Consider the following 13,239-nt stretch of genomic DNA (forward strand, 5'->3'; position numbering starts at 1 on the left):
GCAAAAAACCCAAGAGTTGCATCTCAGACTCTACAGGCCTCAGTTAGCATGTTAAATGTTAAAGTTCATGACAGTACAATTAGAAAAAGACTGAACAAGTATGGTTTGTTTGGAAGGGTTGCCAGGAGAAAGCCCCTTCTCTCTAAAAAGAACATGGCAGCACGGCTTAGGTTTGCAAATTTGCATCTGAACAAACCATAAGACTTCTGGAACAATGTCCTTTGGACAGATGAGACCAAAGTGGAGATGTTTGGCCATAATGCACAGCACCACGTTTGGCGAAAACCAAACACAGCATATCAGCACAAACACCTCATACCAACTGTCAAGCACGGTGGTGGAGGGGTGATGATTTGGGCTTGTTTTGCAGCCACAGGACCTGGGAATCTTGCAGTCATTGAGTCGACCATAAACTCCTCTGTATACCAAAGTATTCTAGAGTCAAATGTGAGGCCATCTGTCCGACAGCTAAAGCTTGGCCGAAATTGGGTCATGCAACAGGACAATGATCCCAAGCACACCAGCAAATCTACAGCAGAATTGCTGAAAAAGAAAAGAATCAAGGTATTGCAATGGCCCAGTCAAAGTCCAGACGTCAACCCGATTGAAATGCTGTGGCTGGACCTTAAGAGAGCTGTGAACAAAGAAAATAATGGTGTATATAGCGCTAAAAAATGTGTAAGTTGAGTGATAACAGTGATACTACACTACCAAAAATACATATAACATAGGCTGCCAGGTGACACTAACCCCAAGAAACAGTTAGTAAAAGAACCAAACATATACAATACAGACCGGCGCCGTAATAGTCCAAAAGGTGAAGCAAAGTCCAATGATGACAATGTCTCTTTAACTTCTATCTGCAGAAGTACTGGGACGCTTAAGAGAGCTGTGCATAAACAAATGCCCACAAACCTCAATGAACTGAAGCAACATTGTAAAGAAGAGGTGGCCAAGAATCCTCCACAACGATGTGACAGACTGATAAAGTCATACAGAAAATGATTACTTCAAGTTATTGCTGCTAAAGGTGGTCCTACAAGCTATTGAATCATAAGGTGTACTTAGTTTTTCTCACATGGCTTCTCCACTTTGGCTTTATTCTTGTTAAATAAATCATAACACGGTGTAATGTTTTTTTTCCTTGGAACTCAAAAGCCACGTTCCTATTCTGGTCTGTTCTCTGAGTGTTTCTCTGGTTGAGACGGCTGGTTCGGGAAGTGAAAGAGCAGGCTGGGAATGGGAATAAATATCTATGATTCCTTGTCAGTGCTCGATAACCCCCCACCCTCTCCCCACAGCCTCCCTACTGCCCTCGCCCCCACGTGCAGACACTCACCCTGATGTATTTCCCCCACCCCCGTTAGATCTATCCCTCATTGCCTCTCTCTCAGCGCCCCTCTCCCGCGACCCGCAGTACCTCTGCTGTCCCCTGGATGTGCTGCAGACCCTGGACGCTCAGCTCATGGATGGGGGAGGATTTCTGAGGCTGCGGAGTCGTCTGTACAACGGAGCACTGAGAGAGGAGGGGGGGAGGAGAGAGAGAGAGAGGGAGAGGGAGGGAGAGGGGGGAGGAAGAGAGAGAGAGAGAGGGATAGAGAGTGACGGGGGAAGAGAGAGGTGGGAGGAGGGGGAGAGAGAGAGAAGAGTGAGAGAGGGGGGGGAAGAAACAGGAGGAGGGGAAGAGATAGAGTAGAGGGGGGGGAAATCGAGAGATGGGGAGAGAGAGAGAGGGGGGGGGAATACAGAGAGAACAGTATAAAATGGAGGCTCGGCCTGCAGGTGGAAGGGATTAGATGGAGGCTCGGCCTGCAGGGGGAAGGGATTAGATGGAGGCTCGGCCTGCAGGGGGAAGGGATTAGATGGAGGCTCAGCCTGCAGGGGGAAGGGATTAGATGGAGGCTCAGCCTGCAGGGGGAAGGGATTAGATGGAGGCTCAGCCTGCAGGGGGAAGGGATTAGATGGGGGCTCGGCCTGCAGGGGGAAGGGATTAGGTGGAGGCTCAGCCTGCAGGGGGAAGGGATTAGATGGAGGCTCAGCCTGCAGGGGGAAGGGATTAGATGGAGGCTCGGCCTGCAGGGGGAGGGATTAGATGGAGGCTCGGCCTGCAGAGGGAAGGGATTAGATGGAGGCTCGGCCTGCAGGGGGAAGGGATTAGATGGAGGCTCGGCCTGCAGGGGGAAGGGATTAGATGGAGGCTCGGCCTGCAGGGGGAAGGGATTAGATGGAGGCTCGGCCTGCAGGGGGAAGGGATTAGATGGAGGCTCGGCCTGCAGGGGGAAGGGATTAGATGGAGGCTCGGCCTGCAGGGGGAAGGGATTAGATGGAGGCTCGGCCTGCAGGGGGAAGGGATTAGATGGAGGCTCGGCCTGCAGGGGGAGGGATTAGATGGAGGCTCGGCCTGCAGGGGGAAGGGATTAGATGGGGGCTCGGCCTGCAGGGGAAGGGATTAGATGGAGGCTCAGCCTGCAGGGGGAAGGGATTAGATGGAGGCTCGGCCTGCAGGGGGAGGGATTAGATGGAGGCTCGGCCTGCAGGGGGAAGGGATTAGATGGAGGCTCGGCCTGCAGGGGAAGGGATTAGATGGAGGCTCAGCCTGCAGGGGGAAGGGATTAGATGGAGGCTCGGCCTGCAGGGGGAAGGGATTAGATGGCGGCTCGGCCTGCAGGAGGAAGGGATTAGATGGAGGCTCGGCCTGCAGGGGGAAGGGATTAGGTGGAGGCTCGGCCTGCAGGGGGAAGGGATTAGATGGAGGCTCGGCCTGCAGGGGGAAGGGATTAGATGGCGACTCGGCCTGCAGGGGGAAGGGATTAGATGGAGGCTCAGCCTGCAGGGGGAAGGGATTAGATGCAGGCTCGGCCTGCAGGGGGAAGGGATTAGATGGGGGCTCGGCCTGCAGGGGGAAGGGATTAGATGGAGGCTCGGCCTGCAGGGGGAAGGGATTAGATGGAGGCTCGGCCTGCAGGGGGAAGGGATTAGATGGAGGCTCAGCCTGCAGGGGGAAGGGATTAGATGGAGGCTCGGCCTGCAGGGGGAAGGGATTAAATGCAGGCTCGGCCTGCAGAGGGAAGGGATTAGATGGAGGCTCGGCCTGCAGGGGGAAGGGATTAAATGCAGGCTCGGCCTGCAGGGGGAGGGATTAGATGGAGGCTCGGCCTGCAGGGGGAAGGGATTAGATGGAGGCTCGGCCTGCAGGGGGAAGGGATTAGATGGAGGCTCGGCCTGCAGGGGGAAGGGATTAAATGCAGGCTCGGCCTGCAGGGGGAAGGGATTAGATGGAGGCTCGGCCTGCAGGGGGAAGGGATTAGATGGAGGCTCGGCCTGCAGGGGGAAGGGATTAGATGGAGGCTCGGCCTGCAGGGGGAAGGGATTAGATGGAGGCTCGGCCTGCAGGGGGAAGGGATTAGATGGAGGCTCGGCCTGCAGGGGGAAGGGATTAGATGGAGGCTCGGCCTGCAGGGGGAAGGGATTAGATGGAGGCTCGGCCTGCAGGGGGAAGAGATTAAATGCAGGCTCGGCCTGCAGGGGGAAGGGATTAGATGGAGGCTCGGCCTGCAGGGGGAAGGGATTAAATGGCGGCTCGGGATTAGATGGAGGCTCGTCCTGCAGGGGGAAGGGATTAGATGGAGGCACGGCCTGCAGGGGGAAGGGATTAGATGGAGGCTCGGCCTGCGGGTGGAGAGATTAGATGGCGGCTCGGCCTGCAGGGGGAGGGATTAGATGGAGGCTCGGCCTGCAGGGGGAAGGGATTAAATGGCGGCTCGGGATTAGATGGAGGCACGGCCTGCAGGGGGAAGGGATTAGATGGAGGCTCGGCCTGCAGGGGGAAGGGATTAAATGGCGGCTCGGGATTAGATGGAGGCTCGGCCTGCAGGGGGAAGGGATTAGATGGAGGCACGGCCTGCAGGGGGAAGGGATTAGATGGAGGCTCGGCCTGCAGGGGGAGGGATTAGATGGCGGCTCGGCCTGCAGGGGGAGGGATTAGATGGCGGCTCGGCCTGCAGGAGAAGGGATTAGATGGAGGCTCGGCCTGCAGGGGGAAGGGATTAAATGGCGGCTCGGGATTAGATGGAGGCTCGGCCTGCAGGGGGAGGGATTAGATGGAGGATCGGCCTGCAGGGGGAGGGATTAGATGGAGGATCGGCCTGCAGGGGGAAGGGATTAAATGGCGGCTCGGCCTGCAGGGGAAGGGATTAGATGGAGGCTCGGCCTGCAGGGGGAAGGGATTAGATGGAGGCTCGGCCTGCAGGGGGAGGGATTAGATGGAGGCTCGGCCTGCAGGGGGAAGGGATTAGATGGAGGCTCGGCCTGCAAGGGGAAGGGATTAGATGGAGGCTCGGCCTGCAGGGGGAAGGGATTAGATGGCGGCTCGGCCTGCAGGGGGAGGGATTAGATGGAGGCTCGGCCTGCAGGGGGAAGGGATTAGATGGAGGCTCGGCCTGCAGGGGAAGGGATTAGATGGAGGCTCGGCCTGCAAGGGGAAGGGATTAGATGGAGGCTCGGCCTGTATGGGGAAGGGATTAGATGGAGGCTCGGCCTGCAGGGGGAAGGGATTAGATGGCGGCTCGGCCTGCAGGGGAAGGGATTAGATGGAGGCTCGGCCTGCAAGGGGAAGGGATTAGATGGAGGCTCGGCCTGCAGGGGGAAGGGATTAGATGGAGGCTTGGCCTGCAGGGGGAAGGGATTAGATGGCGGCTCGGCCTGCAGGGGGAAGGGATTAGGTGGAGGCTCAGCCTGCAGGGGGAAGGGATTAGATGGGGGCTCGGCCTGCAGGGGGAAGGGATTAGATGGAGGCTCGGCCTGCAGGGGGAAGGGATTAGATGGAGGCTCGGCCTGCAGGGGAAGGGATTAGATGGAGGCTCGGCCTGCAAGGGGAAGGGATTAGATGGAGGCTCGGCCTGCAGGGGGAAGGGATTAGATGGAGGCTCGGCCTGCAGGGGAAGGGATTAGGTGGAGGCTCGGCCTGCAGGGGGAAGGGATTAGATGGAGGCTAAACCTGCAGGGGGAAGGGATTAGATGGAGGCTCGGCCTGCAGGGGGAAGGGATTAGATGGAGGCTCGGCCTGCAGGGGGAAGGGATTAGATGGAGGCTCGGCCTGCAGGGGAAGGGATTAGGTGGAGGCTCGGCCTGCAGGGGGAAGGGATTAGATGGAGGCTAAACCTGCAGGGGGAAGGGATTAGATGGAGGCTCGGCCTGCAGGGGGAAGGGATTAGATGGAGGCTAAACCTGCAGGGGGAAGGGATTAGATGGAGGCTCGGCCTGCAGGGGGAAGGGATTAGATGGAGGCTCGGCCTGCAGGGGGAAGGGATTAGATGGAGGCTCGGCCTGCAGGGGGAGGGATTAGATGGAGGATCGGCCTGCAAGGGGAAGGGATTAGATGGAGGCTCGGCCTGCAGGGGGAAGGGATTAGATGGAGGCTCGGCCTGCAGGGGAAGGGATTAGGTGGAGGCTCGGCCTGCAGGGGGAAGGGATTAGATGGAGGCTAAACCTGCAGGGGGAAGGGATTAGATGGCGGCTCGGCCTGCAGGGGGAAGGGATTAGATGGAGGCTAAACCTGCAGGGGGAAGGGATTAGATGGAGGCTCGGCCTGCAGGGGGAAGGGATTAGATGGAGGCTAAACCTGCAGGGGGAAGGGATTAGATGGCGGCTCGGCCTGCAGGGGGAAGGGATTAGATGGAGGCTCGGCCTGCAGGGGGAAGGGATTAGATGGAGGCTCAGCCTGCAGGGGGAAGGGATTAGATGGAGGTTTAGCCCGTGGTGGCGGGGGGAGATAAAATGGCGGCTCACCTCTTGGGACACGCCATGCACCTGCAGAGCCGGGGCTTGTCCTGCCTTCAGAGCGAAGCTGTCACTCTGTAACATAAAGGAGGACTTCATCACCCTAATACACCCCCCTCCGCAGCATGACCAACCCCACAGCTACCCCCAACAGACATGCAGGGGCCTTATAGAGTGGGACTGAGCACCCGGCATGATGCGAACCCTTTACCTGCAAGAGGGTGGGAGCGGTATAATAACACGCAGAGCAATATAATAACACGCAGAGCAATATAATAACACGCAGAGCAATATAATAACACGCAGAGCAATATAATAACACGCAGAGCAATATAATAACACGCAGAGAGATATAATAACACGCAGAGCGGTATAATAACATACAGAGCTGTATAACAACACGCAGAGCGGTATAACAACACGCAGAGCAATATAATAACACGCAGAGCAATATAATAACACGCAGAGAGATATAATAACACGCAGAACGGTATAATAACACTCAGAGAGATATAATAACACGCAGAGCGATATAATAACACGCAGAGATATAATAACACGCAGAGCGATATAATAACACGCAGAGATATAATAACACGCAGAGAGATATAATAACACGCAGAGAGATATAATAACACGCAGAGCGATATAATAACACGCAGAGAGATATAATAACACGCAGAGCGATATAATAACACGCAGAGAGATATAATAAAACGCGGAGCGATATAATAACACGCAGAGAGATATAATAATACACAGAGCTGTATAATAACACGCAGAGAGATATAATAACACGCAGAGCGGTATAATAACACGCAGAGCAATATAATAACACGCAGTGAGATATAATAACACGCAGAGAGATATAATAACACGCAGAGCAATATAATAACACGCAGAGCAATATAATAACACGCAGAGAGATATAATAACACGCAGAGCGGTATAATAACATACAGAGCTGTATAACAACACGCAGAGCGGTATAACAACACGCAGAGCAATATAATAACACGCAGAGCAATATAATAACACTCAGAGTGATATAACAACACACAGAGCGATATAATAATACGCAGAGAGATATAATAACACGCAGAGCAATATAATAACACGCAGAGAGATATAATAACACGCAGAGCGGTATAATAACACGCAGAGCGGTATAATAACACGCAGAGCAATATAATAACACGCAGTGAGATATAATAACACGCAGAGAGATATAATAACACTCAGAGCGATATAATAACACACAGAGATATAATAACACGCAGAGCAATATAATAACACGTAGAGCGGTATAATAACACGCAGAGCGATATAATAACACGCAGAGCGATATAATAACACGCAAAGAGATATAATAACACGCAGAGAGATATAACACGCAGAGCGATATAATAACACGCAGAGCGGTATAATAACACGCAGCGCAATATAATAACATGCAGAGCGATACTGTATAACACGCAGAGCGGTATAATAACAGACAGAGCTGTATAATAACACGCAGAGATATAATAACACGCAGAGCGATATAATAACACACAGAGCTGTATAATAACACGCATAGCGATATAATAACACGCAGAGAGATATAATAACACGCAGAGAGATATAATAACACGCAGAGAGATATAATAACACGCAGAGAGATATAATAACACGCAGAGATATAATAACATACAGAGCTGTATAATAACACGCAGAGCGATATAATAACACACAGAGCTGTATAATAACACGCAGAGCGATATAATAACACACAGAGCTGTATAATAACACGCATAGCGATATAATAACACGCAGAGAGATATAATAACACGCAGAGAGATATAATAACACGCAGAGAGATATAATAACACGCAGAGAGATATAATAACACGCAGAGCGATATAATAACATGCAGAGCGATATAATAACACGCAGAGAGATATAATAACACGCAGAGATATAACACGCAGAGCGATATAATAACACGCAGAGATATAATAACACGCAGAGCGATATAATAACACGCAGAGAGATATAATAAAACGCGGAGCGATATAATAACACGCAGAGAGATATAATAACACGCAGAGAGATATAATAACACGCAGAGCGATATAATAACACGCAGAGCGATATAATAACATAGAGAGCGATATAATAACACGCAGAAAGATATAATAACACGCAGAGCGATATAATAACACGCAGAGCGATATAATAACACGCAGAGAGATATAATAACACGCAGAGATATAATAACACGCAGAGAGATATAATAACACGCAGAGCGATATAATAACACGCAGAGAGATATAATAACACGCAGTGAGATATAATAACACGCAGAGAGATATAATAACACGCAGAGCGATATAATAACACGCAGAGCGATATAATAACACGCAGAGCGATATAATAACACGCAGAACGGTATAATAACACGCAGAGCGATATAATAACAGGCAGAGATATAATAACACGCAGAGCGATATAATAACACGCAGAGCGATATAATAACACGCAGAGCGATATAATAACACGCAGAACGGTATAATAACACGCAGAGCGATATAATAACAGGCAGAGATATAATAACACGCAGAGCGATATAATAACACGCAGAGCGATATAATAACACGCAGAGAGATATAATAACACGCAGAGATATAACACGCAGAGCGATATAATAACACGCAGAGAGCTATAATAACATGCAGAGCGATATAATAACACGCAGCGCGATATAATAACATGCAGAGCGATACTGTATAACACGCAGAGCGGTATAATAACATACAGAGCTGTATAATAACACGCAGAGCGATATAATAACACGCAGAGCGATATAATAACACGCAGAGCGATATAATAACACGCAGAGTGGTATAATAACACGCAGAACGGTATAATAACACGCAGCGTGGTATAATAACACGCAGAACGGTATAATAATACGCAGCGCGGTATAATAACACGCAGAACGGTATAATAACACGCAGAGCGATATAACACGCAGAGCGATATAATAACACACAGAGCTGTATAATAACACGCAGAGCGATATAATAACACGCAGAGTGATATAATAACATACAGAGCTGTATAATAACACGCAGAGATATAATAACATGCAGAGCGATATAATAACATGCAGAACGGTATAATAACACGCAGAGCGATATAATAACACACAGAGAGATATAATAACACGCAGAGCGATATAATAACACGCAGAGCGATATAATAACACGCAGAGCGATATAATAACACGCAGAACGGTATAATAACACGCAGAACGGTATAATAACACGCAGAGAGATATAATAACATACAGAGCTGTATAATAACACGCAGAGCGATATAATAACACGCAGAGTGATATAATAACATACAGAGCTGTATAATAACACGCAGAGATATAATAACATGCAGAGCGATATAATAACACGCAGAACGGTATAATAACACGCAGAGCGATATAATAACACACAGAGAGATATAATAACACGCAGAGCGATATAATAACACGCAGAGCGATATAATAACACGCAGAGCGATATAATAACACGCAGAACGGTATAATAACACGCAGAACGGTATAATAACACGCAGAGAGATATAATAACATACAGAGCTGTATAATAACACGCAGAGCGATATAATAACATACAGAGCTGTATAATAACACGCAGAGAGATATAATAACACGCAGAGAGATATAATAACACGCAGAGAGATATAATAACACGCAGCGAGATATAATAACACGCAGAGCGATATAATAACACGCAGAATGGTATAATAACACGCAGAGCGATATAATAACACGTAGAGAGATATAATAACACGCAGAGAGATATAATAACACGCAGAGCGATATAATAACACGCAGAGCGATATAATAACACGCAGAACGGTATAATAACACGCAGAGCGATATAATAACATAGAGAGCTGTATAATAACACGCAGAGATATAATAACACGCAGAGAGATATAATAATACGCAGAGAGATATAATAACACGCAGAGCGATATAATAACACGCAGAGAGATATAATAACACGCAGAGATATATAATAACACGCAGAACGGTATAATAACACGCACAACGGTATAATAACACGCAGAGCGGTATAATAACATGCAGAGCGATATAATAACACGCAGAGCGGTATAATAACACGCAGAACGGTATAATAACACGCAGAACGGTATAATAACACGCAGAACGGTATAATAACACGCAGAACGGTATAATATTAAAGATCAACAGAGGAAAGAAGAAAGGTAATGGTCTGCCCTCTGAGAATATATATCCGTGTGACACACGTTCAGCCCCACGCAGAGAGAGCCCAGTAACACAAGGAAACAGGAGACAAGGAGCCGGCGACAAAAAGGAAGCCCGACTTCCCAAAGTCTATAACCCAGGGCTCTGAACTCCAGTTCTCAAGACCCCCCCTCCAACAGGTCATATTTTCAGGATATCCCTGCTTCAGCACAGGTGGCTCAATCAGTCCTTGCTTCAGCACAGGGGGCTCAATCAGCCCCTGCTTCAGCACAGGTGGCTCAATCAGTCCTTGCTTCAGCACAGGGGGGCTCAATCAGTCCCTGCTTCAGCACAGGGGACTCAATCAGTTCCTGCTTCAGCACAGGTGGCTCAATCAGTGGCTCAGTCTTTGACCACTGTGCTGTAGCAGGGATATCCTGCAAATAAGGGGGGGGGGGTCTTGAGGACTGGAGATAAGAACCCCTTACTATGATAGATAATGAAAGGTGCCCTCAGTACCCCAAATGAGAAAAGTACATGTCAACATCTGTGAGGGACGCCAGGGACTACTCGCCAGGGACTACTCGCCAGGGGCTACTCGCCAGGGACTACTCGCCAGGGGCTACTCGCCAGGGACTACTCGCCAGGGACAACATGCCAGGGGCTACTCGCCAGGGACTACTCGCCAGGGGCTACTCGCCAGGGACGACTCGTCGGGCAGAGTTGGCGTAGGAGAGACACAAGGAGGGAAGTCCTTGGATGGAGTCCCACCTGTAGACCCTTCACATATGATGAGAGGAGCCGGGGGAGGGGGAGGGGGGGGAACATTTGACTCCTCTGGTAGGGACTCGTCTTTCAGCGGGACGTCTTTTCTTTTTGGACAGGACCACGGACGTTCCCAAAGAGGCGACGGGAACCCGCCGGAGGCTTCAGAGACACACGGAAACATACCTCGGGGGGGGGAGAAGAGGAACCGGACGCGATGGCTGCACCCACAATCCCTTGTGGTACATATCTGATAAGCCACTGACAGAAGAACAGATGAGGGTGTTGGACGGAGGTTTGTCCTTTGTCCCGACGACCCATTTTGGCTTCCTTTAATGGGAAGGGGATCTCGCGCGGTTCTTCAGAATGCTCCGTCTTGAAGTATTTTCTTCGGCCCGAAACCAAGTATGGGTGCGGCCAATTTGGGCGCAGTGGGGCGTTTGGTCACGGCCATTTTTCGCAGCAACGAAATGGGCGCCGGCGCTTTGCTGCGTCTCACTCCGCCGCAGCCGATCTGCCGCAGGAATCCCTGCTGCCGTAGAGGGTTAATTTAAGGGTTTTTAGGGTAAGGTCTTGGGGTAGGAGGTTTTAGGGTAAGGGCTTGGGGTAGGGGATTTTAGCATAAGGGCTTAGGGTAGGAGGTTTTAGGGTAAGGGCTTGGGGTAGGGGGTTTTAGGGTAAGGTCTTGGGGTAGGAGGTTTTAGGGTAAGGGCTTGGGGTAGGGGATTTTAGCATAAGGGCTTAGGGTAGGAGGTTTTAGGGTAAGGGCTTGGGGTAGGGGGTTTTAGGGTAAGGTCTTGGGGTAGGAGGTTTTAGGGTAAGGGCTTGGGGTAGGGGATTTTAGCATAAGGGCTTAGGGTAGGAGGTTTTAGGGTAAGGGCTTGGGGTAGGAGGTTTTAGGGTAAGGTCTTGGGGTAGGAGGTTTTAGAATAAAGGGCTTGGGGTAGGAGGTTTTAGGGTAAGGTCTTGGGGTAGGAGGTTTTAGGGTAAGGACTTGGGGTAGGGGATTTTAGAATAAAGGGCTTAGGGTAGGAGGTTTTAGGGTAGGGGGTTTTAGGGTATGGACTTAGGGTAGGGGGATTTAGGGTAAGAGCATAGGGCAGGGGACTCCTGAGGAAGTTGGCCCTGAGCCAACGAAACGCGTAGAGTGTTCTAGAAGGAGGAGGAGAAGAACACCGCCGGACCTGGACAATCGTGACGTCGGGACCCTCGGGGAAACCAGTGCCTTTTCCAGCGGCCGCTGCAGGAGAGGGCACGAGGCGAACCGAGTAGGAGACACGCCCGCCAGAGGAGGAGGAGAGAAAAACAACCCTCATCCCAAAGATACCTTTAGATGCCCTGATGAACACTGACAAATGCGAGTGTAAATCCTAAAGGGGCCGTTTTTATATGTGCTTATTGTATTCACGTTTTCCGTTACATACTGCACTATCCGTCCCTCTTTCTCCTGTCTCTGCTGAAGATTGGAATATACCTGCACTTACCCCCATACTCGTCACCCCCACCCCCAGCCGCCTAACGACGGGTGGGCTGCTGTTTATACATTGAATGTATGTATGTATTGTATGTCTTTATTTATATAGCGCCATTAGTGTACATAGCGCTTCACAGTAGTAATACATGTGGTAATCATATAAATAACAGATAATATAAGTAACAGATCATGGGAATAAGTGCTTCAGACATAAACATAACATTAAGGAAGAGGAGTCCCTGCCCCGAGGAGCTTACAATCTAATTGGTAGGTAGGGATGACGTACAGAGACAGTAGGAGGGAGTTCTGGTAAGTGCGTCTGCAGGGGGCCAAGCTTTATGTAACATGTGTTCAGAATGTTCACAGTGCTATTCATATGCTTCTTTAAGCAAGTGTGTCTTAAGGTGGGTCTTAAAGGTGGAGAGAGAGGGTGCTAGTCGGGTACTGAGGGGAAGGGTATTCCTGAGGTGTGGGGCAGTCAGTCTGTCTGCCTGACAGCCACTCCCGCACCCTGTGTGTATCTGTCTGCTGAAGAGCCTGGCTGCTTCTTTTCAGAGGTTGAGTAGTTGCTATAGATTTTATTTATTTGATGTGTTTCTAAATAGCTATTATCTTACTTCTGTATTATATATTGCTGTAGTGCTTTTGTCCTTATCCACCACTGGGTGGCACTGTTGCATTATCTTTCACCAGTGGGGAAGCGCCGAGCAGTTTGTTTTCTTTACCGGGTTTTAGGGTAAGGGCTTATGGTAAGGGGTTTTAGGGTAAGGGCTTAGGGTAGGGGGTTTTAGGGTATGGAATTAGGGTAGGGGGTTTTAGGGTAAGGGCTTAGAGTAAGGGGTTAGGGTAGGGGGTTAGGGTAAGGGGTTAGGGTAGGGTTTTTTTAGGGTAAGGGCTTATGGTAAGGGGTTTTAGGGTAAGGGCTTAGGGTAGGGGGTTTTAGGGTATGGAA

The 13,239-nt window shown here is 50.1% G+C and overlaps 1 protein-coding gene across 8 annotated transcripts in view; it reads right to left on the reverse strand.

The window, feature by feature from the left end:
* RFX1 (regulatory factor X1) overlaps nt 1-13,239 on the reverse strand; it is a 114,297-nt gene that overhangs the window by 64,648 nt on the left and 36,410 nt on the right. For all 8 annotated transcript variants that reach the window (XM_075577517.1, XM_075577522.1, XM_075577521.1 and 5 more), the window contains 2 exons: nt 5,788-5,853; nt 1,421-1,516 (listed from right to left, as the gene is read on the reverse strand). In XM_075577517.1, the coding sequence (XP_075433632.1) occupies nt 1,421-1,516; nt 5,788-5,853 (162 nt within the window). The remainder of the gene's footprint in view (nt 1-1,420; nt 1,517-5,787; nt 5,854-13,239) is intronic.

This window comes from Ascaphus truei, chromosome 20 (genome assembly GCF_040206685.1).
Source record: "Ascaphus truei isolate aAscTru1 chromosome 20, aAscTru1.hap1, whole genome shotgun sequence".
In the NCBI taxonomy this organism is placed as follows: Eukaryota; Metazoa; Chordata; class Amphibia; order Anura; family Ascaphidae; genus Ascaphus; species Ascaphus truei.